Source organism: Micromonas pusilla (genome assembly GCF_000151265.4).
Source record: "Micromonas pusilla CCMP1545 genomic scaffold MICPUCscaffold_3, whole genome shotgun sequence".
In the NCBI taxonomy this organism is placed as follows: Eukaryota; Viridiplantae; Chlorophyta; class Mamiellophyceae; order Mamiellales; family Mamiellaceae; genus Micromonas; species Micromonas pusilla.
The window spans coordinates 1,410,378-1,438,322 of NW_003315884.1; the positions used below are offsets into that span (position 1 = coordinate 1,410,378).

General features: G+C 69.6%; 10 protein-coding genes across 10 annotated transcripts in view; 4 read left to right on the top strand and 6 right to left on the bottom strand.

The window, feature by feature from the left end:
- Nucleotides 1-4,589: 4,589 nt before the first annotated feature.
- On the bottom strand, nucleotides 4,590-7,362 carry MICPUCDRAFT_25887 (uncharacterized protein; the record flags this gene model as incomplete). Its single annotated transcript, XM_003057384.1, has 2 exons — nucleotides 7,075-7,362; nucleotides 4,590-6,896 (listed from the first exon to the last, which is right to left on the bottom strand). Coding segments are annotated over exons 1-2 (2,583 nt in total), but the record flags the coding sequence as incomplete, so codon positions are not given.
- Nucleotides 7,363-7,780: 418 nt separating this feature from the next.
- Nucleotides 7,781-9,115, bottom strand: MICPUCDRAFT_56586 (uncharacterized protein; the record flags this gene model as incomplete). The annotated part of the gene is made up of 1 exon (XM_003057385.1): nucleotides 7,781-9,115. The coding sequence occupies one exon, from the start codon at nucleotides 9,113-9,115 to the stop codon at nucleotides 7,781-7,783; it is 1,335 nt and encodes a 444-aa protein (XP_003057431.1).
- Nucleotides 9,116-9,531: 416 nt separating this feature from the next.
- On the bottom strand, nucleotides 9,532-10,119 carry MICPUCDRAFT_38928 (uncharacterized protein; the record flags this gene model as incomplete). The annotated part of the gene is made up of 1 exon (XM_003057386.1): nucleotides 9,532-10,119. One exon carries the CDS (start codon nucleotides 10,117-10,119, stop codon nucleotides 9,532-9,534), a length of 588 nt encoding a protein of 195 aa, XP_003057432.1.
- Nucleotides 10,120-10,333: 214 nt separating this feature from the next.
- On the top strand, nucleotides 10,334-11,499 carry MICPUCDRAFT_56588 (uncharacterized protein; the record flags this gene model as incomplete). The annotated part of the gene is made up of 2 exons (XM_003056908.1): nucleotides 10,334-11,065; nucleotides 11,221-11,499. The coding sequence occupies 2 exons, from the start codon at nucleotides 10,334-10,336 to the stop codon at nucleotides 11,497-11,499; spliced, it is 1,011 nt and encodes a 336-aa protein (XP_003056954.1).
- An 83-nt stretch (nucleotides 11,500-11,582) lies between these two features.
- On the bottom strand, nucleotides 11,583-12,134 carry MICPUCDRAFT_56589 (uncharacterized protein; the record flags this gene model as incomplete). The annotated part of the gene is made up of 1 exon (XM_003057387.1): nucleotides 11,583-12,134. One exon carries the CDS (start codon nucleotides 12,132-12,134, stop codon nucleotides 11,583-11,585), a length of 552 nt encoding a protein of 183 aa, XP_003057433.1.
- Nucleotides 12,135-12,244: 110 nt separating this feature from the next.
- Nucleotides 12,245-14,632, top strand: MICPUCDRAFT_56590 (uncharacterized protein; the record flags this gene model as incomplete). Its single annotated transcript, XM_003056909.1, has 1 exon — nucleotides 12,245-14,632. One exon carries the CDS (start codon nucleotides 12,245-12,247, stop codon nucleotides 14,630-14,632), a length of 2,388 nt encoding a protein of 795 aa, XP_003056955.1.
- Nucleotides 14,633-14,880: 248 nt separating this feature from the next.
- MICPUCDRAFT_38930 (uncharacterized protein) lies at nucleotides 14,881-18,630 on the bottom strand (the record flags this gene model as incomplete). The annotated part of the gene is made up of 3 exons (XM_003057388.1): nucleotides 14,881-16,937; nucleotides 17,077-18,154; nucleotides 18,373-18,630. 3 exons carry the CDS (start codon nucleotides 18,628-18,630, stop codon nucleotides 14,881-14,883), a joined length of 3,393 nt encoding a protein of 1,130 aa, XP_003057434.1.
- Nucleotides 18,631-18,984: 354 nt separating this feature from the next.
- MICPUCDRAFT_46816 (DNAJ family chaperone protein) lies at nucleotides 18,985-22,258 on the top strand (the record flags this gene model as incomplete). The annotated part of the gene is made up of 3 exons (XM_003056910.1): nucleotides 18,985-19,095; nucleotides 19,250-19,429; nucleotides 19,666-22,258. Exons 1-3 carry the CDS (start codon nucleotides 19,019-19,021, stop codon nucleotides 22,256-22,258), a joined length of 2,850 nt encoding a protein of 949 aa, XP_003056956.1. The 5' UTR covers nucleotides 18,985-19,018.
- A 337-nt stretch (nucleotides 22,259-22,595) lies between these two features.
- Nucleotides 22,596-24,704, bottom strand: MICPUCDRAFT_56593 (uncharacterized protein; the record flags this gene model as incomplete). Its single annotated transcript, XM_003057389.1, has 1 exon — nucleotides 22,596-24,704. One exon carries the CDS (start codon nucleotides 24,702-24,704, stop codon nucleotides 22,596-22,598), a length of 2,109 nt encoding a protein of 702 aa, XP_003057435.1.
- Nucleotides 24,705-24,884: 180 nt separating this feature from the next.
- MICPUCDRAFT_46817 (uncharacterized protein) overlaps nucleotides 24,885-27,945 on the top strand; it is a gene marked incomplete at both ends in the record, with an annotated part of 5,637 nt that continues 2,576 nt past the window's right edge. The window contains one exon of the mRNA XM_003056911.1: nucleotides 24,885-27,932. Coding sequence (XP_003056957.1) covers nucleotides 24,885-27,932 — 3,048 coding nt within the window. The remainder of the gene's footprint in view (nucleotides 27,933-27,945) is intronic.

Consider the following 27,945-nt stretch of genomic DNA (forward strand, 5'->3'; position numbering starts at 1 on the left):
GGGTTGTACCGGTACGACGACCACCACAGCGTGCGCGACGGCATCGCGTCGCCGTTCGCAGACGACGACGACGAATCATCGCGTGACACGTGTTGCCGCTTTTCGTTTTCGTCCGCGGCGCCGAGGTAACACGCGCCGTAATACGCCTGGTCGCGCGGCACCGGCTTCCGCTCGCCTCTTCGATCCGCCGGCATCACGAGCGGGTCATCCCTCGAGACGTACCCTCCCCCGCGCTCGACTTCCTCGCGCAGGGCTTTGTACCCCGCGTCTGGGTCCCAAAAGCTCGGGACGTAGAGCACCGCGGCGCCGGTGGCGGGGTCCCAGTGCACGACGCGCGCGCCGTCCACCGCCGGCGGCGGCGGCGGCGGGACGGACTCCGGGTACACCTTGCGACGCCAGTCCGCGATCACGTCCACGAGCTTCGCGCGGCTCCACCGTCTCGCCTCTTCCTCCACGCCCGGCTGAAGCGCGGGGATGCGCCCGTGCCCCGCGGTCTCGATGATCGCGTGGAACGTCTCCGCGTGCCCCCATCGCGTCGCGAGTGTTAGGAGCGCCGCGGCTTTCTCCGCGGAGACGCCGTCCGGGTCCGCCTTGATCAGCGTCCTGACGACGTTCGCGTGGCCCCAACGCGTCGCGGCCTCGAGCGGCGTGCGCCCGTCCGCGTCTTTCGCGGCGAGGGCCTCGCGCAGCCACCCCGCGCCCCACCACCGCGGGCGGCCCTGACCGGGGGACCAGTACCGCTCGCAGAAACACAGCGCCTCGACGACGGCGGTGTGCCCGCGCTCGGCGGCGGAGTGCAACGCCGTGCCGCCGCCGCCGCCGCCGCCGCCGCCGCCGCCCACCTCTGCCCCTCCCTCGTCCCGCGGATCCGCGGGGTTCGCGCCGCGACGCATGAGCAACACCGCGGCGTCGAGGTGCCCGTGCTCCGCGGACTTGATGATCGCCCCGCGGGTCATCTTCGTGATGGCCATCGCGCCGCCGTGCACCGGCAGCGACGTCCCGTCCGCCCTCGTCGGCGGCTGCGGCCGCGCCGAGACGCCCTGCGCGCTCAGATCGAGCATCGCCGCGAGCGCGGTCGTGCGACCGTTGCCCGCCGCCGCGAGCAGCGGCGTGTTCTTCGCGCCGCACGGCTCCTTGACGTTCACGAGCGCGCTCGCGCCGATGAGCTTGACGTGACGCTCGAGGTCGGCCATGTCGCCGACCCAGGCGGCGCGCCACGGGTCGAGGCCGCCGTCCTCCGCGACGCGGCGGTAGTTTTCGTTCCTTCGCAAGCGCGCGTGTAAGACGATCGCGCGGCGGAGTTCAACCTCGCGCGCCTCGTTGAAGTCGACGCACTCATCGATGACGGCGACGCGTTTCAGAATATCCGCGGTCTCCGGGTCTGCGTCCGCGGAGACGTCCGAGCCGCTGTCGCTCTCGGCGTCGCTCGCGGCGTCTTCGTCTTCGTTTTCCTTTTCCTTTTTTCCCGCCTCCCCTTCTCTTCTCTTCAGGACGTACAACGCGCGGCACACGCCGTTTTTCCGATCCTCCGCGGCGACCCTGAAGACTTCGAACCCGTGCTCTTCCACGCACGCGGTGACGTCCTCGACGCTCATGCCGCCGTCGCCGTCCCACCGCTGCAGCCACACCGCGACGACGCCGCTAACCGGTCGCAGCGTTTTCCTCGCCAAGACCAGCAAACCGATCAACATCTCCTTCGGCGTCGCGGAGTGCTCCGCGCCCTCGCCGACGCCGACGGCGGCGGACCGCACGCCGTACGGCAAGTCCGTCACGATCGCGTCGACGTCCCCACGATGTTCCTCGAGGAAGCGCTGGTGCGCGTCGTACTTTTCCTCCGCCTTGGTCTTTCTCGCGCTCGCGGACGGCGTCTTCCCCTCCGCCGCCGTCGCCGGAGCGGCGCCGCTCTCGTCGTCGCCGGCGGTTTCGGTCTCCGCCGCCGCCGGCTCGTCGTCGTCGCGCGGGACGACGTCGTCGTGCCACGACGCGTCCAGCAGCGACGCGCGCCTCAACGTCGCCCTCCCCGCGACGTCCACGTCCACCTCCCTCAGCGCGCGCGTCGCCGCGTCTAACGCGTACGCGTCCACGTCGCATCCGATGGCTCGCCTCGCGCCCAACTTCAACGCGGCGAGGAGCACGGCGCCGCCGCCGACGCACGGGTCCAAGACGACGTCCCCGGGTCTCACCCTCGCGGCGTTGACGGCGAGAAACGCTTGCTCGGGGGGCATCGCGTTCGGAGCTTCGACGTGACGCAGCGCGTTGCGCGCGTCCGCGCCCCAGCACGCGATGGCGCACAGCGAGCCTTCGGGGTGGAGAAACACCGACGCGTCGAAGTCGTCCTCGGGTGTTTTCTCCGGCGGCGACGGCGGACTTCGCGGCGGCGGCGGCGGCGGCGCGTCGTTCGCCTTTTCGTCCTCCTCGTTTCCCTCCTCTCGCGCCGCGGCGTCCGGTCCACCCCCCGCGGCGGTCCCCGCCGGTGGCGCGAGAATCGTCCGCGGCGGCGGCGGCGCGTCGTTCGCCGGCGCGTCCGCGTCTCGTCTCGCCGAGAGCGCCTCGAGCCACGCGCGATCGACCGCGACCGCTCTCCCGACCCCCGCGTCCCACAGCTCCGCGCCGACGCGCTCGAGCTGCGCGCGAGAGATGTGCTTCCGCCCTGGCGCGAGCACCTGCGCCGCGCATCTCGCGGACGCTTCCGCGCCGAACGCGGACGCGACGTCCGCGGGCGCGCCGGACGCGCATCGCGGTCGCAGCGCCATTCGGATCAGCGCGCATCGTCGCACCGCAGCCTTGCACGCCGCCATGGACGGGAACTTCACCCCTGGTATCACCGTCGTCGGGTGCGACGCCCCCGGGAACGCGCGCGGGACGTCGTCGTGCATCCACTCCGGCTCGTGCGCGCGCGGGTGCGGCGGTATCGGGTCGAACCGCGGCCCGTCGGTCGCGCCGGTGGGCGCGTAGATCTCGCGGACGCGCGTTTCCTCCCCGCGAGGCGGCGACGTCACCGCGGCGATCGCGGAGCCGACCTCGAGGAGGGCCATGTTCCCGAGCTCCTCGCCGACGCGACCGCCATGGAGGACGAGCGTCACCTCGACCGGGCCGTCCTCCTCGACCTCCGCCATCCCTGGCCGCGCCGACGGTTACTGACAGGAGCTGTTAAAAAGTCAAACTCTCGGTTTCTGTTGGCAGACGCGACGAAAGCTGAAGACGAGCGCCACAGAGTGCGAGCAGCAGTGGCGAGAGGCGAAGCGAGAGGCGTTTGCTCGTGTCTACGTTGTCGTTACAGCTCTTTACGGCTCTAAAGGCGCTGCCCCGCCGAGGGAATCGTCGTCGTCGAAGTCCTCCACGGGCTCCACCGGCGCGTCCGGGTCGAGCTCGCCCTCGTCCAAGGGCTCCGACGCGGGCTCGGGCTCTGGCTCGGGCTCGGGCTCCGGCGCCCCCGCCGCGTCCTCCTCCGCCGCCTCCGTCGCCGTCGCCGCCTCCTCCTCCTCCTCGTCCGCCTTCGGCGTGGGAGGCTCCTTCAAGCTCCTCCGCGCGGCGCGTCTCGGGGAGTCGTCCACCGCCGCGGCGGCCCTCTCCGCCTCCGCGCGCGCCTTCTCCGCTTCCAGCGCCGCGTTGGCGGCGCGAAGCAGCGCGTCTTTGCGCTCGGCGTCGACGCGTAAATTTTGAATCTCCGCGCGCTGCGCTTCGATCTCCCGGGCGAGCATCTCGTCGACGTCGAACGCGCCCGCGCCCTTGCCGGCGGCTCCGAACGCGCCTCGCGCGCTCCCGCGACTGCCGCCGTTCGCGGTGGACGCCCGGGACGCGCTCCTTCGCGAGGCGTCCGCCGCCGCGGCGTTCTTTTTCGCCTGCCTCTCCTGCTTGATCTCGCGTCGCAGCTCGTTGATCTCTTTGATGAGCGAGACGTTCTCTTGCATGATGCGCATGTTGTCCGACTTATGCGACTCCATGTCCTTGTGCAGCTTGTGCTTCAAGCTCTCGATCGTCCTCTCGAGGTACTCGCGCTGGCGCTGGTACTCCTTCTGGATGTCGTCGTCCACGTTCTCGACGTCGTCGCGCTCCTTCGTGTGTCGTTGGAACAGACCCTTGACGCTCTCCGCGAGCGCCTTCGGTGATTGAATCACGCGCACCGTCTCGTGGAGGTCCTTCTGGAACTGATGAATCTTCCCGTCGCGGTCCTGGATCGTCTTTCTCTGGTTCAAAACGTCCTTTTGCAACCCCGCGAGCTTTCCTCGCAAGTCGCTGATCGTTAGATCCAGGTGCGTGTTGTTCTTGTGGTACCGCTCGAGCTCGTGATCCATCTCGAGAATTTGGTTCTTCATGTCCGCGATGTCCTGCTCGCGTGGTTCGATCTGCTTCTTGAGCTCCTTGATCTTGTAATCGAGCACAAACTTGAACTTCTCGAGCTCCTGATTCTTCTTCTTGAGGTCGTAGATGCGCTTCTCTTTGTCACCGATCGTCTCGTCGCGCTCGCGGATCTCCTTCTTGAGACCCTCGATGTCCTTCTCGAGCCCGGCGATCGTGTTGTACAGGTTTTGCTTATCCTTGAACAACGACTGGACCTCCGCCTTCGCGTCGTTGACTTCCTTTTGGAACGCGGTGAACTTCTTCTTCAAGATGCCGTTCTCGCCCTTGAGCCGTAACCCAACCTCGCGCTCTTGTTTCAACTTCGTCTCGAACGTGTTCTTCAGGTCGTCGATCTCCTGGTCCGCGTCCTCCTCGAGCTGCTTCCTCGTCTCCTCGGATTCCTTCGCGCCCAAATCGCGATCCGCGCGCATGCGCTCCGCGTGCATCTGCTCGTCTTGGAGCTTCTCCGAAAACTCCGCGGTGAGCTCCTCGATGACGCGCTCGTGCGACTCCACGAGCAGAGAGTTTTGCTCGTCCCACTGCTCGTTCAGGAGGTCCTTGTCTCTCTGAAGATTTTGATACCGCTCCACCTCGACGAGAATTTGCTCCTGGAACTGGTTCTCGAGCTGACGCGTCTCCTTCGCGTTCTTCTCGTCCGTCTGCCGCAAGCGCTCTTCGTACTCCATCTCTTGCTCGTTCTTCTCCTGAAGCAGAAGCTCGAACTTCGTCTGCGCTTGCTCGAGCTCGAGCGTGAACCGATCGGTCAGGTCTTTGATCTTCTCGTTCATGTTCATGTCCTTCATGCGGAGCTGGTACTCGGACTGGAGCTGAAGCTCCGTGACTTGCATTTGAAGCTCTTGCATGCGGCCGTTCTTCTCGTTGATGTCCATCTTCGTCACGAGAACTTCCTCCGCGTACGTCACGAGCGCTTCCTTGCTCTTTGCCGCGCCCTTCCCAGCCTTCTCCTTCTCTCCCGTCTGCACGTCGAACACGTACAGACACGCGTCTTCGGAGACGCAAAAGAGAAGCGAGTCGTCAAACGTCAGACGCATCCGCGTGATGGACGCGGCGTGGCACTGGTACTCTTGAAACTCCCCGTCCAGCGGGTACTTGTACGCCCGCACCGTCCCGCGCTCGGTCGCGGCGAACAGACTGCGCCCGCTCGCGGGGATCGCGACTTGCGTCAGCGCCCCCGCGTCGCACGAAAACTCTTGCGTCAACGCGTACGCGGCGTCGAATTCTTTCAACATTCTGTCCGACCCGACGCCGTACGTGAACGTTCCGTCCGGGCTCGGCGCGAGGCACGAGTACGAGCACTCCTTGTCCACGTTCTCGTGCACGCGCTTGAAGTCTTTCAGCTCCCACTCGTACACCGCGCCGTCCAAACCCGCGGTGGTGATCTTCGTGTCGTCCGGGGACCAGCACACGGTGCGAACCTTCCCGCTGTGCCCGCGCAAGTTGCCGACGTTTTCGCACGTGTACATGTTGTACACCTGAATCACGTTGCCGTTCACCGCCGCGAAGCAGTTCCCCGCGTTGTTGAACACAACCTCCGGACAGGCTTTGATGCTGAACTCCTTGTACGGGCGGATGTCGTCCATGAGGAGGTTCATGAGCTGGAGCTTATCCGAGAAGCCGACTAAGATTTGTAAACCGCTCGGGTGAAACGCGACGGAGTGCGCCTCCTCCGCGAAGTGCTTCACGAGCTCGGCCGTTCTCTCGACGTAGTTCCACACCCGCACGGATTTGTCCGTGGAGCACGTCACGACGAGCGGCTTCCTGACGCACAGATCGACCCCGGTGACGCCATTGCTGTGGAACCCCGCGGACATCCTCTCGAAGTTCATCTCCTCCGGCTTCATCACGTCGATGTTCGCGAGCGAGAGCGTCCACGCCTGGTTATCATCCATCGTCGCGATGAGGTTCTCCTCGTTCGCGTCGATCGCGAGGTTTCGAATCGACGCGTTCTTCCCGTCGGACTCGATCGTGAACGACTTTGTGAGCTTAAACGGCTCGCGCTCGTCCGTTTGTTTCTCGTACACGAGCAACGCGCCATCCTCGCCGCCGGCGACGAACCCCTTCACGCCAAACGGCACGATGCAGTGAATCGCGCACCCCTCGTACTTCTCCGTCGCGGGAATCGCGGCGACCACCTCGTTGTTCTCCACGACGAGCACGTCGCCCTCCTCGTTCGCGACGACGCACCGCTCTCGGCCGGGCTCGTCCGTGGGGAGCCAGCCGTGCGCGGTGAACGTGCTTCCCATCTCTCGCTTCCCGAGCGCGCTCGCGAGGGGTTTCATGACGCCGTCGTTGATCTTAAACGCCCTGAATAAGTTCTGCCCGCACACCGTGGCCGTGTACCCGCCGTCCGCGTTCACGAAGGGCGAGAACTCGCACTGGTACGCGGACCCGGGCGCCTGATTGGCGACGCGCGACGGGACGACGGACGACGCTTTGGATTTCTCCCACTGCCAGAGCACGACGTTCCACTCGGGCGCGCCGCCGAGGGCGACGAGGAGCTTGCCGTCGGGGGAGAAGCTCATGCTCGCGTATCTCTGCGGGCGTCACGAGGAGGAGGTGGGCGTCGCGGAGCGTGAGTCAAAGCGAGCGTCGATCGAGTCGCGGGAGGGAGACGAGTTGGAGTCGAGGGAGGACGACGCCGGTTGCCCAGTTCCGAGAGGGGCGAACGAACGCGCGCGGTGCGGTCGCGCCGCGTCGTCGCGTCGAGCGCACCTCCGAGCCAACCTCCGTCGTCGTCAGCACCTTCTTCCGCTTCAGCGTGTGCAGGTCGTAGATCGTGATCTGCGCCTTCTCCGCGCTCTCCGCGACGGCGAGCCACTTCTTATTCGCGCTCACCGCGATCGCGTCGACGCCCTTGGCGCCGGGCGTGCCCGGGACGAACTGCTGCGTCTTCGACTCGAGATGGTGCAGCACGACGTTGTTCCCCGCGGGGAAGATCACCGTCGTCTCGTCCGCGTACGCGATGTTGTCCTTCACGTCTCCTTTCATGCCGAACACGTGCCTGGGTGAGGGGTCGGAGAGTCAGCGGACGGGCCAATCAATCGGCGGGGGGACGGAACGAGCCAAATTCGGTGCGACGACGACGCGCGGGGACGGGGACGCACCGCGGCACGAGCGTCGCGGACGCCATCGCGATCGACGTCTCCCTCGATGCACCTGACCCGCTCTCGAGGTGAACGCGCTCCCGCGAAGTCGGGGCGTCGCGTCGGCTTCCACGGTCGCGTGGAGTCGCGCGCGCGCAATGCGAGTGCTGTTCTACTTTTAGGGATTTCTTCCTCACTGCAGGCGGGCGCTCCGCTCCGGTCAGCTCGTCGTCTGCCCGGAACAGTGAGAAAAACACGTTCGTCCGATGATACAACGCGCCGAAGCGCTTCTACGGCATCTATCAATCAATCCCCACGCGCGCTCTCGACGTCGATCACGCGTCCTTCTTCCAGTACGACGTGTGATGCACCGTGACCGTGTCCCCGGTCTCGATGTCGTACTCCCTCAGCGCCTTCCCGTCCTTCTCGAGCCTCGTCCCGTTGAAAAACAAAATCTGACGCTCCGGCGGGACGCCGTCGAGGTCTTTCACGCGCGCCTTCAGCTGCGCGACCGTCTTGGAATTGTGAATGAACAGCGTGTACGTGTCCCCCGGCGCGGTCGTCACGGTCTCGTCGTTCTTCACCGTGATCTCGATTACCGCCGCCATGGTGTCCTTCGCCGGCTCCGCCTCCGCATTCGCCTCGTAGTCCGCCACGTCCGCCGACGCCGCCGCGGACGGCGCGGGCGCGGTCGCGGGCGCCGCATCGTTGGCGGGCACCGTCTCGTTGGCTGGCGCGGGCGCGGGCGCGGTCGCGTTGGCGGCCGCCGCCGTCTCTTCGGCCGCCGCCGCCACATCGTCGGCGGGCACCGTCTCGTTGGCTGGCGCGGGCGCGGGCGCGGTCGCGTTGGCGGCCGCCGCCGTCTCTTCGGCCGCCGCCGCCACATCGTCGGCGGGCACCGTCTCGTTGGCTGGCGCGGGCGCGGGCGCGGGCGCGGTCTCGTCTGCGGGTGCGGCCGTCTCGTCGGCGGCGGTGCCCTCCTTATCCTCGGCGGCTTCGGCTTCCTCCCAATCGTTCGCCCGCGCGGCGTCCTCCTCGGGGGACGCGGGCGGCGTCTCGGCGGCGGGCGGCGTCTCATCGGCGGGCGCCGCCGTCTCATCGGGCGCCGCGGTGCCCTCCTTATCCTCGGCGGCTTCGGCTTCCTCCCAATCGTTCGCCCGCGCGGCGTCCTCCTCGGGGGACGCGGACGGCGTCTCGGCGGCGGGCGCGGGCGCGGGCGCGGTCGCGTTGGCGGCCGCCGCCGTCTCTTCGGCCGCCGCCGCCACATCGTTGGCGGGCACCGTCTCGTTGGCTGGCGCGGGCGCGGGCGCGGTCGCGTTGGCGGCCGCCGCCGTCTCTTCGGCCGCCGCCGCCACATCGTCGGCGGGCACCGTCTCGTTGGCTGGCGCGGGCGCGGGCGCGGTCTCGTCGGCGTCGTCGTCGCCCACGGCCGCGGTCTTCGCCGCCGCGTTCCGCGCCTCCGCGGCGAGGCCGACGGAAGCTTTCTTTCCCGTTCCCTCCGGCTGCTTTCCCAACGTCGCGGCCGCCCCGATCTCGCCGCGAAGCCCCGCGTTCGCGGCCGCGATCGCGAATACGACGCCGATGATCACCATCGCGGCGATCCCGATCTTCCACGTCCATCTCGACCGCGCGCGCGGCGAGCGCGCGAGCAGCGGATCGGCCTCGTCCATCGCGCTTCTTTTCACCCTCGATTAGTCGCTCGTGAAAATAGTGTTACGCCGCGTCTCTTCGGTCGTGATCGACGATCGACGCGCGCGCGCGCGTCCGTCCTCGCGCGCGAGGTCGCGGGTTCAGAGCGCGAGGCGCGCGCGCGGGATAATTCGAATCTGAACCCGAGAGCGACTCGGCCTCGTGCGGTCGTGAAGTGCGCGCGGACGGAGGGGCGCGGTCTCGACGTGAATCCCTAAAACAAGCGGAGCGGACTGGAGTAGGACGCGCGTGTAACCGAAACACCTCTCTCCGGGCATCAGCTGGTCAGTGTTTTCCGCCGCGCGCCCGCGCACCTTCCACCCCCCACCCAACACCCCCCACCCCCCGCCTTCCAGCCTCTCTCCACGCCACGTCCACGCGCGCGTCGTCCACCGCGTCAGTGATCGTCGTGCGCGTGATCGATCTGCTTCAGCTCCGCCTTGAGCTGCTCCATCTTCATCCCGTTCGCGCGTTGAAACGCGGCGCGGTCGCCCTCCGGAAGCGCGTCGCACAACGCGTAGTACTCCCCCAACACCTTCTCCACGCACTCCCGCGCGTACTCCGCCTCTTCGTTGAAGTACGTCGTCCCTGTCGCCTCCATCGCGGCCTCGATCTCCTCTCTCGCCTCCGCGAACGCGTCTTGGATGTCGTCCGACTTTGTCTTTATCTCCTCCGGCGTGAGCGGCGCGGCGGGGAGACGCGCGGCGGCGGCGGAGGCGAACCCGCGCGGCGGCGGCGGCTGCGACGACGCGAGGGCGGACGTCGGGGCGGCGGCGCGGGCGGCGGCGGAGGCGAGCGCCGCGGTCGTCGTCGTCGCGAGCGCGCGCGTCGCGCCGAGAGGACCCCCCCCGAGCGTTCGCGTCGTCGTCGACGCGATCGACGCGGTGCCGACCTCGGCCGCGGGCGCGACGGCCGCGCGCGACGACGACGCGGCGTTCGCCGCGGCCGCGGCCGCGCGGAGTCCTCGACGCGCGATGGACGACATGATGCTCTCGGGGGGGGGCGTTCGCGTGTCGACGCGTGCGGCGGGGGCGCGCGCGGGGGCGAGTGCGACGTCGTCGCGGCGGGCGGCGATCAGATCGACGTGGAAGCGCGCGCGCGCGGAGATCTCGTCCGCGTCCAGTCACCACTGCATCACCACCGCAGGTATGCGACGCGCGACCGCATCGCGCGCGTCGCCGCAGTTCCGCGCGCGCGTCATGTCGTTCCACGCGACGACGATCGCGCGTTCGCTTTCCCTCGGGGGGGGCGCCGCCCTCCGCGCGTCGTCCTCGCGCGTCTCCGGCCGCCGCGTCGGGTGCGCGCGCGCGTTGTCGTCGTCGCGACGTCGTTCGTTTTCCACCATCGTTCCTCGGATAAGGCGACGCCGTCGCCCTCCCCCCGCCCGCCGCCGCTCGCTGACGATCTCCCCGTCTCCCCCGCCGCGCAGACGCCACCGCGGAAAATCATTCACGACGACCACGCGCGCGTCCGACGCGGACGCGGAGGAGACCTCGTCCGCGTCCGCGTCCGCGTCCACGTCCGCGACGACGACGACGACGACGACGACGACGACGACGACGACGACGACGGGGGAGAGTCGATTCAAGCGTCGATCCCCGGACGCGCCGCCGCCGCGCCCGTCCCCGCTCGGCTCCGGCCCCGCTTCAGCGAACGCGCCGCCGTCCGGGATCAAGGTTGTGCCGATAGAGCAGCGCTCCCGGGACGCGTTCCAGGGCGTCGCGAAGGTGGACGAGGAGACGGACCCGACGACGCGTCTCGCGCAGCTCGTCGCGGGCGACGGGCTCGCCATCCTGCTCTTCGCCGCGATCGGGAGAGGGAACCACGGCGAGGGGCTCGAGCTCGGGGAGGTGTTCGCGACCGCGATGCCGTTCCTGATCGGGTGGTTCGCGACGTCGGGGTTGACGGGGACGTATGGGGACGACGCGAAGGTGCGCGCCGGCCGCTCGGACGGGAAGACGCCGACGTTTTTTTGGTTTTTTTTTGGTTTTTTTTTGGTTTTTTTCTCGCCCGCGCCTCCGCGTCCCCCGCTGACCTTCTCTTCTGTCGATCCGTGGTTCTCCGCGACGTCGCCCACCACTCGCAGGGCACGAAGACCGGCCCCGCGGCGATCGCCGCGGCGAAGGGCGTCGCCCTCGGCGTCCCCGCCGGGATCGCGTTGAGGGCGCTGTCGAAGGGCGCGATTCCGCCCAAGCCCTTCGTCGTCGTCGCGCTCGTCGCCAACGCCGTGTTGCTGGTGGGGTGGAGGAGCTGGTTCGCGTCCAGCGGCGGCGGCGGCGGCGGGGTGGGTGGGAAGGGTGGGAATAAGCGAGGGAACCCGCTCGAGTTTTTGAATCTGTTGATGTCCCTCACCAAGCGCTGGTGAGGGTTCGTGAGGCGGCACTCGTCGCGAGGGTGCTCGTCGTTCAGTTCTTAGCGCCGCCTGAACGTAAACGGGACGACCTATCTCTACCTGCGCTGCGCGACGTACTGCGCCGCGCAGTCTCGCGCCCTCGTGAGCCGCGACGGCACGATCGGCTCGTCCTCCTCGCTCTCGTCGTTCTCCGTCCGCGCGCCGTCGTCGTTCCCTCCCGCCTTCGCCGCCGCCGCGTCCTCCTCCTCTGGAAAATCCCAACGCGTCGCGCCGGTCAAGTTGTTTACGTAGTACGCCGTTCCGGGGTCCTCGTGATGGCTCCGCATCCGCAGCCACGGCGGCGGCGGGTCGCGCATCTCGTCCAGACACACCCCCAGGCGCGCTCGCAGCTCGCCGACGTCCACTTCCACCCTCCCGACGCCGGGAACGTGCTCGCCGATCGTCCTCGCTGGCGCATCGCGCGCGCCCTCGCCCGCGGAGGACGACGCTCCAGCGGGGGTCTCCGCGCCGCTGTACAGGAACGGCGTCGCCACCTCCTGGACTTTCTGCGTTCCGTACAGCACCCCAGCCTCGGACTCGTGCGTCGCGATCGCGGCCTCGTCCCACGTGATGCGCGCCGCCGCGGGCGGGTCGTCCTCGCGCGCCATCGTTGTGCGCGGCGTTGTTATTTCACAATCGTCGAACGCTGACTCATCACCGTCCACTCATCACCGCGGGTCAGATTCGCTCGCGCACCTCGCGCGCCGACGCCGCGACGATGGCCGCCGCGTCGTCGCCGCCGCCGGGCGACGACACGTTCGCGTACGTGTACCTCCCCGCGGACGCCTCGCGCGGCGTCCGCGAGCTGCGGAGGCACCGGCAGGGCTTCCCCGGGGACGCGCTTCCGGAGTTTCTGTCGGCGCACTTCGCGACGAGCGGCGGAAGCGTCTCCCCGGACGCCGCGCTCGCCGCCGCGGCCGCGCGGCTCGGCGCGGACGCGGCGTCGAGGGTCACCGCGGACGCGATCCTGCGCGCGGTATCGGGCGGGAAGACGGAGACGTTCGCGCTGATGCACCCGTCCAACGCGAACGGCCATCGCGGCGTGTACGCGTACTGCGACGAGGTCGGCAAGTTGAAGTCCCTGCCGACGAACGACCGCGCGCGCGAGCTCGCGGAGCGATGCGGTCTCGACGTCTCGCACCCGTTCCACGGCGACGTCTTCATCGGCGCGGTACGGACGGAGCCGACGTTCGCGAACGTGGACTTCACCGAGGGCGAGTTGGACGCGAACGCGGAGTGGATCCGAAGGGCGCCGGCGGAAAACGCGGCGTACGCGGAGGCGATGCGCGCGTTTAGAGACGCCGTGCGAGAGAAGCGCGTGGACGACAGCGCGAGGGACGCGATACTCACCGAGCGAGGGTTCAAAGGAGGGACGACGGGGTCGACGGCCTCGGTCGAGACGGGTCCGGGTTCGGGTTCGGGGTCGGGTTCGGGATCGGGGTCGGGGTCGGGGTCGGCGTCCGAGCCGTCGAGGCGCGCGAGCTTCGAACGCGCCGCCGCGAGCCACGCGATGCGAAGCTCGACCGGACTCGTGGAGTACTTCGAGTCGCTCCCGCCGATGGACGCGCCGGTGACCGTGCGCGCGATCCCCGGGCGAGGGAACGGCGTCGTCGCGACGCGGGACATCGCGCGAGGGGGGACGCTGTGGGCGGAAGCGCCCCTCGTCGGCGCGCAGAGCCCGGAGAACGAGGCGACGTGTCTCGCGTGCGCGCGGTGCCATCGGAGCGTCGGCGACATCGACGCGCAGCTGACGCTCATGAGCGGCGGGCGCGACGCGGAGACCGTGCGTCGAGCGTGCGTCGCGATCGACGGCGCGGACCCTCCGTCGCGCGACGGCGAAGGGTGGTGCGACGTCGCGTCGGCGGCGAGAAGAGACGCGACCCTGGCGCGAGCGATGAAGACGTGCGAGGGGATCGCGCCGGCGACGCCGTGCGTCAACGCCGCGTCCCGGGGGTGCACGACGCTGTATTGCGGCGAGATGTGTCGCGCGAAGCACGCGAAGGAGGACGGGCACGCGCTCGTGTGCGCGGGCGCGGGAGGAACGGACGGCGCCGACGCCGCGGCGACGACGGCGGCGGCGTTGAAGCGGCACTGCGGGCATCACGACTCGCTCTTCCTCGCGACCGCGGTCATCGCGCGCGTCGCGTCGTCGCTCGCCGACGGGAACGATTGGGACGCCGCGACGCTGCCGTTCCGCGCGTTCGCGCAGGGACCGTGGTGGGAAGTCGCGTCAGACGGCGACCCGATGATGTTGCTGAGACTCCGAGGGATCGCCGCGCGCGCGTTGGCGTTGACGCGAGACGCCGCGGAAGCCTTCTCTTCCGCGGCGGGTGGGCCCGAGGAGGATTCGGTTACAGATTCGGATGTTACGGATGTTACAGATTCGGTCGCCGCCGCGCGCGTCTGCGCGGCTCGAGTCCCCGAGGTTGTCGACCGCCTCGGTTTACACGGCTACGGCGCGATACTTGGCGCGTTCGAGCTGAACCAGCTGTCGATGAAGATCGACGGGCCGACGCGCGGCGCGTGCCACGAGCTTCTGTGTTTGGACGAGCTCGAGGGCTCGGAGTCGGTCGCGGGCGCGATGGACGCGTTGCTTCCGATCGCGCTGAAAGCGCAGGCGGCGCGCGACGTCGAGGACGCCGCCGCGGGGCGTCCTACGCGGGGAGGAGTGGACGCGAACGACGGCGACGGCGACGACGACGGCGACGGCGACGACGATGACGACGACGACGAACCGCGGCTGGACCCGACCTCGGACGCGGAGGACCTGTTCGACGCGAGCCGACGCGTCTTCCCCGGCTTCGAAGGCACCGTGCTGTTTCCCATGGCGTGCTTGTGCAACCACTCGTGCGCGCCGAACGCGACGCCGCGGTACCGGAGCTGGAAAGGCGCGGCGGCGGTCAGAGTGCAGGCGACGAGGGACGTGCTCGCGGGGGAGGAGATCACGATGAGCTACGTGGACGAGACGGCGGGCGTCGACGCGCGCGCGGACGCGCTCGCGTCGTACGGGTTCACGTGCGAGTGCGAGAAGTGCGTCGAGGAACGGGCCGCGATCAGAAAGGTGCCCACCCTGCAGTTCGGAGGGTGGACCGAGGAGGTGGATTGAGCGCGTTCACGAGTGATTTCTTGCGCCTCTCTTTTTTCATTCATTTTTTTCGTCGTCTTCTCGCGCGGGTCTCAGACCCTCGCCGCTCACGTCTGTCGCGCGGCTGGGGTCTCAGACCCTCGCCGCTCACGTCTGTCGCGCGGCTGGGGTCTCAGACCCTCGCCGCTCACGTCTGTCGCGCGGCTGGGGTCTCAGACCATCCGCTTCGTATCGTTTCTTCCGTCACGTGTTTCGTACTCCGTCTTCACTCAGTACCTCGAGAAGAACATCTCCTCGATGTCGCCGTTTCGATTCTTCTGGCTCGGCTCGGTATCTTCGCCGAGCAAAAGGTCGCCGGCCACGTTCCTCTCGCCGCTCGCGTAGAACTTCCCGTCCTCCTCGTAGTACTTCCCGGTACGTCCTTTCCCCCCGTTCTCGAACAGCTCCTTTATCGCGGCCGTGGCTTCGACCTGGTGATCCCTTATCGGCGACTGGACCTGCCACAACTTCTCGTACTCGAACATGTAGCCGCTCGCGGTCACGAGCCCCGAGTTCGCGCCGTCCGGCTGCGTCGAGCGCGGGAACAGGTACCGATGCACGTCCTGGCCTTGGCTCTTGGTGCTCTCTCCCGGCGTCACCTTCGTTTGGTACGGGAACCGCGGATCGAACGGCGGTTGCATCATGAGGTCCTTCGAGACGGGAACCGCGTCCGCGTCGTACGTCTCGCGCGTCACGGTAAACGCGAGGAGCATGTCGTCGTCTTCGTGTATCAGGTTGTGGCAGTGGAACATGTAGTTCCCGCGGTTCGAGTCCGCGAAGAACGCGATCGTGACGTGCTCGTTGAACCCGACGAAAAACACGTCCTTCGATCCCGTCTCGTACGGAAAAACGCCGCGACCTTCCGGCCACGCCTTTCGCGCCTCGTCTTCGCGACCGTCCTTCCGCTCGACGATCCACGCGTCGATGAGGTGCAGGTGCACGGGGTGATGCCACCCGCCGCCGCCGGTGATGATGTGCCACACCTCGAGGCAGCCGTACTGCGCGGCCGCTTCGATCCGGCCCATCGCGTCGCGGTCGCCGGATCGCCACGTCTTGTCGTTGATGACCCACTCGCCGCCGGTTCTCGCGAAGATCAGCGTGCGCACCGTGACGCACTGGACCGGCCCGACGGCGCCCGCGACTTCGAGCTTCGCGTGCGTCGTGGTCATCTCTCCCTGGCCCGACGCGCCGTGACACGCGTCGCTGAGCGTCGCGAAACCGTTCGGGTTGGTCTTCGGGTCGTCCGCGGAGAACGTCGCGCTGATGTCGACGGACGCGGGACGACTCTCGGTGATCTCGCGGACGCGCGTTTCGCCGTACGCGTCGGGCTCCACGCCGCGAACGACGTCCAGCGCCCTGAGCGCGGTCTGAACCGCCTCGCGTCGCAGCAACGCGTCGTTCTCCGAGAGCAGGCAGACGTCTTCGTTCTTGTACCAGGTCGGGGCGGCGTCGGGAACGAGCTTCGCGTTGGCGCAGATCTTCGCGTTCTCGCCCGTCATCGTTGACGGATCCAACGCGCAGGGCACGCCGCCGCCGCCCTCCCAGTCGCTCGCGAGCATCGACGGCTGCCCGGCGTTTTTGATCTTCGCCGGCGGGTTCCTGACCTGGAACCTCATCACCTTGTCCGTGTGCAGGTATTCTTCGTTGTTCAAGAAGTCGTTCGCGTTGCGGAGGTGCACGTTGATCTTCTTCTTCCCCTCGGGGACGACGCAGTTGGAGAAATCGAACACGACTTGGTATCTCTCCCCGGAGTTGACGTCGAGAAATTTCACGACGACGGGGTTGAGAAGCAGCTCCGTGTCCGTGCCCACGACGATCATCTTCGCGCAGCCGTTGCCGCCGCTGAGACTCAGGCGATACGAGCGCGAGATGCTCGCGCCGAGCACTCGGCCGCGGTACTTGTACCCCGCGAAGACTTTCATCTTCGGCCAAGGGAGCTTGTTGACCGTGATCACGTCCGCCTTGTAGATGTTACCCTCGATCTCGTAGTCGACGCGGCAGGTTCCCGCCGGGACGTTCGCGACGCCCTTGCCGTCGCCGTTCGCGGTTTGACCGCCCTCGTTGTTGAACCGCGCTTCGGACAAGATCATCGGGAACTCGAAGCATCGACCTTCCTTGTTCCCGAGGTTGCCGGGCCCGTCGGCGAAGACGTTGCAGACGCCGTCGATCCACCGAGGGAGAATTCGTTCGCCGTGCGGGCCGTCCTCGTACTGGGGGGGAACGTAGATCGGGAACATCGCGAACAGACCGTTCGCGACGTTGAATCCGGTGTTGTGAATCCCGTGATCTGCGCGGGCGGCGCGGAGGAAGAGAGACGAGGGCGCGTGAGCGAGAGAGGCTCGGGAGTTTCAAATCAGAGACGAAATTAAGAAAAATACAGTACGCGGGGCGGGGAGGAAGGCGACGACGCGAGCGCCCTCGCGCACCGTGGTACCAGTTCGTCCTCGGGCCCATGTCCACGGCGTAGACGTAGTCCTTCCACTCGCCCGACTTGGTGACGTCGTCCGCCCACCCGTCGAACCCGGGAAGCGAGTGCGAGCCGTGATGATGCGTGGACGTGATGGCGCGCTTACACTCGAGCTCGTCGTGCGTCGTCGCGCCCCCCGCGCAGTCCGCCGGCAGATCGTTCGCCTGGCGGACGACGACGACCGGGGGAACGAACTGCTGCGCTTGGGCGTCCTTGAGCGCGTTTCGCCACTTCAGATCCGTCGGGATGCGAAACAGAGGTCCGGGCGCGATGCCGTTGTACCACCAGAACGGCACCTCGCCGGCGCGCAGGCACCGCCGGCCGTCGACGCACGTCGCCGGGTCGTCGAGGGCGGGCGCGCCGTGCTCGACCCCCGCGCTGTTCTCGGCGGTGACGCACGGACGGCAAACGTTCGGATCTGGCGCGCAGACGTTGGGGGGGAAGAGCTCGATGAAGGACAGCATCTGCCGCACCTCGTACCACTCGAACGTTTGCGTCTTCGAGTACCCGCCGGGGTTCTTGGCTTCGATGACGACGTTCTCCACCGTCGCCTGCGGCACCGCCCTGGGGGGCATCGTGAACCGAAGCCGAAACGGCTTCAGCGAGAGGTCGTTCTCCCAGTCCGCGCGCCCGAGGAGGACGGCGTCCGCGGCGTCGTCGTCGATGACGGGCACGCGCGGCGTCGGCAACCCCAGCGCGGTTCCAGGGCGCGGGTCGCAGTTCGCGAAGTTCACCACCCCCGGAGGGCACCACCCCTCTTCGAGGTGAAGCGCGGCTTCGCCGGAGACGCCCCACAGGGGGTCGGACGCGGTGGACGTCGGTCGTTCGGGGCGGGATACGCCGTCGGGGCGCGCGACGCCGACGCGACCGGGGCGCGTGATGCCGTCGCGCGGCCTCGGCTCGAGGTCGAGCTCGGCGTCGGCGTCGGGATCGAACCGCGGTCTCGTCGTCGCGCCGCGCGGCTTCGCGGCTTCGGCGCCGCCGAAACGCGCGGCAGCCGCGTCGGGCTCGGGACGTCGCGCGGAGACGATCGTCGGCTGCGCGAGAGATGGGTCGCGGCGGCGGGGAGTGAGCGGCGCGTCGGACGAGGCGAGGCGGGACGAGCGTCGCGAAGGGAAGCGGCGGCCGGGAGGGGAAGCGAGGCGGGACGAGAGGGTCGGGCGGGGGAGAGGGGAAAAGACAAGGCGGGGCGCTGCCACTTCAGGACTGCGACTCTCGGGACGAAAAAAGAAAGAGAGAGACGCGACGAACGCACCGGCCTGGTCGCGGCCTTCGCGGACGCGCGAACGGGGACCGGAGTCGCGACGGCGTCGAGGAGGCGGCGGCGCGCTCCCAGCGCGGGCCCCGCGTCCGCGAGGCCGACGCACGCGCCGAGCGCGCAGAGCGCGAGGACGGGGAGGAGCGCGATACGACGATACGACGTCGGGAGGCGTCGGGAGGCGTCGACGGCGGCGCGGACCGCCGCGACGGTCGTCGCGACGGCGCCGCGACGCGCGCGCGCGCGCGGACGCATGGTCGCGGCGGCGGGGGCGGAGGCGCGAGAGGTCGGGGCTTCGCGCGAGCGGTCGGAGGACTCTGGAGCGCGTCCGAGGAACGTCGCGGAGGGCGCGCGCGAGAGTTACAACGACAAGGTTCCGCGTCGAACAAAATATCGAAAAGCCACGACGGGCGGCGCGCGGCCTTGCGTTTTTCGGCAGCTCCGAGAACGGTTTTCACCCACCCTGTAGTTTCAACATTTGATCGCGTCCCCTTTCAACTGATGAGAAAGATTCCGGCACGTGCACCCACGGCTGGTCGGCACGAAAACCAAAAATCCCGCCAAATCCGAGCAAACCACGTGAAGCGTCGTGCTCGGCACTGAGAGGCGCGCGCTGAGAGGAGGCGGGGAGCTCTCTGCGACCATGAAGCGCGCGGCGGCGCTTCGCGTTCTCGGCGTAGCCGATGACTTAGACTCGAACGCCGTGCGGCAGGCGTACAGGTGCGCGTCGCGTCCGCCGCGGGCGTCGTTCTCCGGCGCGCGAGACGCGCGCCATTTTTCGGTTTGACACTACGACGACGACGACGACCGCTCCCGCGGCTTCGAATCTGACGCCCTCCCCCGCCCGACGCCGTCCGACTCGAATCCACCGCAGGAAACTCGCGCTGAAGCACCACCCCGACAAGAACCCGGGCGACGCGGAGTCGGAGAAGAAGTTCAAAGAGGTCGTCAGCGCGTACGAGTGCCTCACGCGCGAGGACGGCGAAGACGGCGTAGACGAGATATTCGAGTCCGCGGAGGACATGAGAGACTTCGCCGCGAGCTTCTTCGAGAGGTGCGCGCGTCTCGGTCTCGTCCGCCGCTTCTTTCGTCTCTCACTTCTCTACCACATCGCCATCGCGCATCGATCGCCGTCGTCGATCGCCGCGCGTCGCGTCTTCGTCGCGCCAGGGTCCCTCCGCGCTCGATCCTTCCGCCCGCGACCGCCCGCCTTCCTTCCATCCCCACCCGCCCAGGGTCCCCTCGCTCACTCGCGCGTTCCTTCCTTCCTTCCTTCCTTCCTTCTCGCAGCTTCTTCTTCGGCGGCGGCTTCTCCGGCTTCCGCGGCGGCAAAGGCCCGTTCGGCGGCAAAGGCCCGTTCGGCGGCGGGCGAGGACCGCCGCACCGCGGGGACGACCACGACGACTACACGGACGACGACGAAGATTACACCGACGACGACGACGACGATTTGGGGTACTCGGACCTGCACCACTTCTTCTCGCACCCGCCCCCGGGCGGGTGGGGCGGGAAAGGCGGCGGCGGCGGGTGGTTCGGCGGCGGCGGCGGCGGCGGCGGCGGCGGCGGCGGCGGCGGCGGCGGCGGGAACGCGGGAGGACGCACGGACGACGAACTCTTCGAACACCTCGAAGAGATGCGGAAAGAAGCCGCGCGATACGCCGCCGAACTCGCGAAGCAAGAGGACGAGGAGCGACGCGCGAAAGCGCCGCTGGAGAAGCTCCAACGACCGACGTTAGTGTCGCGGACGGACACGTCCGTGACGCTGAACTTGTACCGCAGCAAGAACACGACGCAGACGCTGCCGAAGGATCGGTGTTGGGAGCTGAGTCTGAAGCGCGAAAAAGGCGATCACAACTACACGGTGTTCACGTCCGTGAAAGGGCGCACGATCGTCACGGTGTCGGACCTTTCACCGGGGACGAGGTACTGCTTCAAAGCGAGAGTCGGCCGCGTCGAAGGATCCGACGGCGAGGTCACGGAGTGGGGGCCGCACTCCGTGGAGTCCGCGTACGCGACGAGCGGTAAGCCGGTTCCGGAGAAGAAATCTTCCGACGCCGCGTCGGACGCGACCGACGGCGCGGCCGGGTCGAGTTTGAACGGGCAAGCCCCGGGCGGCGGTCTCAGCAAGAAAGCGAAGAAGCGCGCGGCGAAGGAGAAGGCTGCCGCCGCCGCGAATGAGAGCGAGCGCGACGGCGTCGACGCCGTGGACGCGACGCAGCTCGAGCGCCAAGCGGCGTTGCGTCGCGCCGCGGAGGCGGCGGCGGAGCGCGAGATGCAGGAGCTCGAGGAGATGAAGCAGAAGCTCGAGTCGAAGAAAGAGAAAGAGAAGAAGACCAAGGCGGCGAGCGCGGGCGCGGGCGCGGGCGCGGGCGCGGGCGGCGACGCGAACGCGGACGGCGGCGGCGGCGGCGGCGGCGGCGAGGGCGGGCTGTCGAAGAAGGCGGCGCAGCGGAAGAAGAAGAAGGAAAAGGCGCGCGCGGAGGAGCTCGCCGCGGCCGCGGAACGCCTCGGCATCGACCGACCACCGTTGGACCCGTCCACGATGACGGACGAGGAGTACGCGCGACGGCTGCAAGCGGAGTACGGCGGGTACAGCGGCGACGAAGCGCTCGCGGCGCGTCTCCAACAAGAAGAGGACCGGTACAAGACGCAAGTCACCGGCCGAGCGCCGCCGCCGACGAGCGCGCCGGCCGGCGCGAGCGAACCTCCTCTCTGGGCCGCCGCGCCCGCGATGCCGACGCCCAAGGGCGGCGCCCGCGCGGGCGTCGCGCCGCCGCCCGGGTCCGCGGGGTATCAGCACGCGCCGGCGACGACGAGGCACCGCCAAAACGGCGTCGGCGCGCCGCCGGCGCCGCCCGGGCAACCGCCGCTCCCGCAGGGGATCCCTCCGCCGCGCGGGAACGGGAGCGGCCACGCGCCGCTTCCCCCGGGCGGGTTTCCGCCGCCGGGCGCGGGGCGCATCCCCGCGCCGCGCGAATCGCCGCCGTCGGGGCACGCGTACGGGTTCGCGCAGGGCCCGCCGCCGCCGCCTCCGGGGGCGCCGCCGTTGCCTCCCGGTCGTCCGCCGCTCCCGGGGGGCGCGTCGCGCGCTTCTCGCGCGCAGCCGCCGCTGCCTCCTGGGCCGCCGCCGCCGCCGCCGGGTCCTCCTCCCGGGGTATCGCGCGCGGCGGACTGGGGCGGCGGCGGCGGCGGTGGCGTCGCGGCGCAGCCGCCGTCGTGGCAAGCCTCCGCCGCCGCCGCCGACCCGTGGACGCCGCTCAACGTCAACCTCGGCGGCGGCGGCGTCGGCAGCGGCCACTCCAGCGGCGTGTTCGAACTTCCCACGGACGACGACTTCGTCGGCGCGGTGAGGGACCACAACGACGAGCGACCGACGCAGCACATCGTGCGCGGGAGCTCCGCCGGCGGGTTCAACGTCGGCTCCCCGACGGAACCGGGTGGATTTTTCGGCTCGAACACGTGGGCGACCGGCTCGAACGCGTCCTCAGGCGGCGGCGGCGGCGGCGGCGCGCAGTGGGGGTCTCCCGGGACCGAGTCCGCGTGGTCCGCGGCCGCGGCCGCGTCAGGAGGCGGCGGCGGCGGCGGCGGGATGAGCAGCGGGAACCCGTCGACGTGGGCGGAGGCGCAAGCGTCGCTCGCCGGCGGCGGCGGCGGCGGCGTCCACCCGAACCCGTACGGCGGGAGCCCCGGCACCGGCGCGGGCGCGTTCGGCGGCGCGACGTTCGGCGCCATCCCAGGGTCCGCGTCGGGCGCGTTCGGCGCGGGCGCGAGCACGTGGGGCGGCGGCCTCGGCGCGGGCGAGACCGGCGGCCGCGCCGGCTTGGGCGGCGTCGCGCTCGAGGACGACGGCGGGATGTTCTCTTTCCTCGAGGAGGGGAAGTAAACGTAGATTGGGCTAGTACCTAGTTACCGGGGAAACGCAGAGGGCGCGCGCCCCGAATAAACCGGTTGCGCTCGACGGCTGTCCACCGGCTGGGCTCCTCTCGCGAAACGCGAGAGAGCCACCAGCCAGGCCGGGACGGAATGCTCGAGCGCCAGACCGCGGGGTGAGCGCTTTTTGATTTCCGCGAGAGAAGGGGCGGCGACGCCTGCGCTCTCGAACCGGAGCGGAAACATAGATGCCAGCACTTTGCATAAGATACTGTACGTAAGTCACTCACTACGATCACCGCTACACTTCACCTTCTCTTTCAACCTCCCTCCCGCCTCTCGCGGGCGGCTCAACGCGCGGTGACGTTGAACGACCGCACGTTCATCGACCCGCCGGTGTCGTACGCGTCCGGTCCCGGCGAGTCCCCCCCGAAGTCCTCCCCGAACCTCACGGTGCCGCTCCGGAAACTGCTCCTCAGCGTCGGCGTGCTGCGCTCCTTCGCGGCTTTCTTCCCCGTCGTCCACTCGTACGACCCCGGCCCCGGCGACGACGCCGCGTCGCGCGCGCCGCCGCTCTCTTTGAACCGCGCCTCCCCGCCGAGCGTCCCCCGCGTCGTCCCTTTCCTCAGCCACTTCGCGTTCATCACCACGTCGTACGCCCCGGGCGGCGGCGCTTGATACGGGTTGCTCGGCCGCGTGGGCGCGCCGTCGAGTTGAAACGACGACGACGGCGGCGGCGGCGACGACGACGGCGACGGCGACGCCGCGGGGGAAGACCCGGACCCGCCGCCGCGCTTGGACGTCGACGCGAACGAGGACGTCTCTTTCCGTCGCAGCCGCGCGAGCGTTCCGTCCGTCCCCGGCGCCGACTCCGCGGCGTCGTCGTCGGCCCGGTCGCCGACCCCGCCCCCCCTGGGCTCGCGCACGATCCCCGGGCCAAACCTCGCGGCGGAGGACCCAAACACGCCGTTCTTGCTCCCGAGCTTGCGGTCCACGTCCTTCGCCATGCCGCCGAGGTCGTACTGCCCTGGACCGGGCTCGAACCATTTCTTCGCGGCGGGCGGCGCCGGCGACCGGTCGCCGGTCGCGGTCGTCTTCTTCGCGCTCGCGACTCGGAACGGCCGCTCGCCGTCGCGCGTCTTGAACCGCACGCGCGGGTCCTCGTACGCCCCCGGCCCGGGCGTCGTCGCCCACGTCGGCGCGGAGAGCGACGTCTCCACGTCCACCTGGTAGGAAGCCGGGGAGCTCACGTTAAAGTTCTGCAACCTCGACGGCTTCGATTGCTTCCTTCGAGACGCGCGGTCAAACTGCGACGGCGCCGCGTACGCCCCCGGTCCGGGGACGGCGTCGACCCTCACCCGCGCGTCGCCGCCGCGCGTCCCGAGGTTCGCGCCGCTCGGTTCGCGTTCGCACGTCGTCCGCGTCGGCGACCCCGAGCCCGAACGACGCGGATTCAGATTCGCGTTCGCGTCGGCGTCGGCGAGGCTCCTCCTCGCCGTGGACACGCGGAGCTGCTCTTCGACCCGGAGCTTCACCTCGCCGAGGTACGACGTCCCGGGAGACGGCGGGCCGTCGCCGAGCGTCCCTCGCTCGCGCGCGAGCTCGAACCCGCGCTTCGATTTGCTGCTGACGAAATCCGTCCCCGCCGTTTTCGAGCCGCCGAACGCCGTCCCGAGCCCGACGGGGGCGTACCCCGCCGGACCGACCGTGTCGCCCTTCACGCCGCTGCATCCGCGGATTGGGGGCGCTCGCGGGACCACGCCGGCGTCCGGGGTGACCGCGTACCCGTAGCTCTGCGATTTAGTCGGCACGGACGGCGCGCTCGCGGTGACGCGCGTCGGCTTCGTCGTCGTCGTCGTCGTCGTCGTCGACGACGACGACGCATCCTCCGTCGACCTACTCTTCCACCGGTTCGCGGGCTTCCTCGGCCACGTCTCCCTGGACGCGTTGGCGCCCTCGTAATGCCCCGGCCCCGGGTTATCCACCGCGTCCGTGGTGTCGAGCTTCCCCAGGCGCGACTGCCCGGAGACGAACGCGCTGAACGTCTTCGTCGCGCGCTTCTGCGCGCCCGCGAAGGACGATCGGAGGGCGTGCGCCCCCGGTCCCGGGGCGCGGTCCGCGCCGTCGCTCAGCGACGTCCGCCGCGACGTGGAGTAGAACGGCGCGACGCCCTGGTACGTCGGCGAGGCGCGGTCCTCGCCGTACGCGCCGGGACCGACCGCCTGCGAGGAGGGAGCGGGGCGAGAGGACGCGGTCGGGGAGGGCGCGGTGAGTCGGACGGACGGATGGACGGACGCCGCGATCGACGAAAACGTGGTTGACCCGCGAGGGAGCGCGCTCGCGCGCGCGCGTCGCCGCGGAGAGAGCGGGGCGGGCGTCGAGACGCGCACCTCGCCGTCCGTCGCCGGGGGAGGCCCGAACTTCCCGGTGTCGCGCCGCGCGCGCGATACGAACGCCATGACGGGCGCCCTCGGGTGTGCCCCGACCGAACGTCGGACGGCCGAATTCGTCCAGCAGACGAGCGTATTTCGCGCGAACTGAACATGAACTGAACGCGAACCACGACGTCGTCTCCGTCGTCGAGCCGCGGGCGGATCTCGTCAGACGCGGCGTCGCGCGGGGGGTGGGCGTCGAGCGCGATGAACGTCTCGTTCCCGAAACCGCACGACGTCTTAGAGCAGGGCGTGGAGTACGTGCTCGCCGCGGACTGCGCCGCCGGTCGCGCGTTCGACGAGGTCAGCGTCTCGTGCGTCAGCTCGGGGTGGACGGGAAAGTGCGTGAGATCCATCGCAGAGCGCGCGCGCGTCGGCGCGGACGGCGTCGTCAGCGTGCGATGGCGCGTCCCCAAAGACCTCCCGTGCGACGCGGTGTACGCCGTGAAGTTCGCGGCGATCCCGCCGAAGCGCCAACAACTCGCGTCGTCGTCCGCGCCGACGAAGCCGGTCGAGGCGGAGGCGACGAACGTCGTGATCTCGACGCCGCTTCAGATCGTTCGAACCGGACGCGACGAGTGCGTCGTTCGATGGTCCCCCGGCGCGCTGCCGACCGAGGCGTCCGCGAGAGACGGCTGGCGGCTCGCGCTGGACGTCGTCCCGAGAGCGAACCCGGGGGAGACGATCGAGACCGTCGTCGGCGACCTGTTCCTCGCCGCCGCGACGGAGGGCCTCCACGTCCACACGCGTCGAAAGAGCGTCCTGTTCGACGTCTCCAAAGACGAGGCGACGAAGCGAAGCAAGCGCCTGAGGCTGAGCACGGACCGCGCGTACAAGATCGCGCTCGCGGGCTTCACCGTCGGCGAGCTCGAGTCCGTGTTCAGCACGTCCAGGGTGGAGGCGAAGATGGGCCTCGTGCGGCTGCGCGCGACGGGCGGCGGTTACAACACGGCAAATAGCGGCGCGAGGAAAGGGAGTTTGGGAGACGCGGAGTACCGCAGGAACGCTCCGGTCGTCGCGAGTAAGAAGGAGAAAGAGCTCGCGGCGAAGCGAGAGAGAGAACGCGTGGATAAGCTGGATAAGCTGGAGAAGGAACGCGCGGCGGCGAACGCGGCGGTGGCGAAGGAAAACGACGCCGGCGGCGGCGGCGGCGGCGGCGGCGGCGGCGGCGCGACGCCGAGGAGTAAAGCGAGAGAGATGACGTCGATGCTCTTCTCCCCCGGCGGCGGGGACAAGCAGATCGTCGTCCACGACACGGACTCCGAGTCCGACGACGACGCGGACGACGCGGACGCGGCCCGCGCGGCGGCGTCGTCGGCGGCGGCGTCGTCGTCGGCGGCGAAACCGTTCGACGCGCACGACGAAGCCGTCGACGAAGACATGACGCACGGCGGCGCGTGGAAACACGGCGAGAAAGGCGCCGGCGCGTGGGCCTCCGAGCGCGGTCTCAACGTCCTCGCCGTCCGCGCGAGCGACCTCGCCGTGGTGTACGACCGCACGTGGGACCTCAGCGGCGGACGCAAGCCCGCGGAGGCGCGATTCAACGCGGCGTCGATGTATCACGCGTTCGCCGCGGACGGCGCGCTGAGCGCCGGGTCCGCCGCGCGGTCCAAATGGGGCGCGCACTTCGTCGCGGTCACGACGTCGGGCGCGTGGGCGATGCAGCCGAGCAAAGACGGGGACGATTACGGCCTCGGTGACGCGATCGACGTCTTGATCGACGCGCTCGGCGGGGACGCCGCCGTCGCGGAGGCGGCGAGGAGAGCCGCGCACAAGGCTGGCGCGCCCGGGCAGCCCGGCGCGTTCAGCGCCGTCGCCGCGTGCTGCGACCGCGGCGGACGACGAGGCACGGTGTGGCACGCGGTCGGGGATTCCAACAAAGACCGCGCGCACGTCGCGCTGACGCTGTCGTGCGCGGACGGCGCGTGGTTCCCGACGTTCGTGAGCGCGTCCGCGGGGGAGGGCGCGAGCGATTGGACGACGCCGTGGGACCGGTGGGGCGAAGAGCCGTGGTCCTCGCTCAAGGGCGCGCGCGGCGGGAAAGACGCCTCGCGCGTGGAGCGGTACCGCGTGATCGTCAACGAGACGAGAGGGATGATGCTTGGCGGCGTCGCCGCGGGGGAGAGAGGCGGCGGCGGCGGCGGCGAGCGCGCGGATGCGAACGCGAGCGCGAGCGACGCCGGCCGCGTGGACGTCTCCGGTTTACTCGGCGCGCTCCTCGGGTTCGCGAGCTCGACGTTCGAGGCGTTCGAGTGGGGGAGCCTCGGCGAGCTCCGGAAGGAGGCCGCGAGTATGGGGAAGAAGAACACGACGACGACCGCCGCGGAGGCGTCGCTCGTCAGACTCACGGAGGCGCTGACGTTTGATCTCATCGCGACGCGTCAGGCGTCCGTCATGTCCGAGCTCACGCGCGCGGGCGCGGGGGACCATCTCGCGCGGCGGATCGTATCCCTCGTGTCTCGAGACGGCGCGATGCTTCCCGGTCCAGCCGGCGGCGGCGGCAGCAGCAGCGGCGGCGCGGACGCGAGGAAGGGTCCCCAGGTGGACGCGGGACGCGCCGCGGAGGTGCGGGCGCTCGCCGCCGCGCTCTCCGCGATGCTCCTGCACAACGGCGCGGCGTCGCTGGCGGAGGCGGTGCGACGCGGGCACGCGCAGGACGCGATCCTGCGCGCGTTCCTCGCGTCCTGGCGCGGGCATCTGGGTCCGCGGCCGCTCGCCGAGCTCGAGGCGTTAGTCGAGGAGCTCGCGATCGCGGACTTGGCCGTCGCGAAGATTAAGCTCCGCCCCGCGCTCGACGACGACGGCGGCGGCGGCGGCGGCGGCGGCGGCGGCGGCGGCGACGGCGGCGCGGCGATGGACACGGAAACGTCCGGCAGCGACGACGACGCGGAGTGGTCCGTCGTCACCGCCCTTCGCGCGGGGTTGACGTACGCGCCCGCGGCGGCGAGACCGAAGACGACGCGCGCGAAGACGATCGGCGGCGTCGCGTACGTCCTCGAGATCGAGGCCCCCGCGAAGCCCGGGACGCCGCTGCGGCTCCCGACGGCGACGCCGCTGTCGTCCGACCCGGCTGAGCTCGAATCTGACGCCGCCGCGAAGACGGAAGCGAGCGGCGGCGGCGCGAGGTCGTCCCCGCCCAAGGGCACGACGACTAAGACGACGAACGACGTCGCGGAGGCTCCCGGCGCCGAGGCCATGGAGGTGGACCCGTGGGGAGGCAGCGACGCGGGGAGCGACGAGGTCGTGTGGATCGGCGTGGACGACCCGC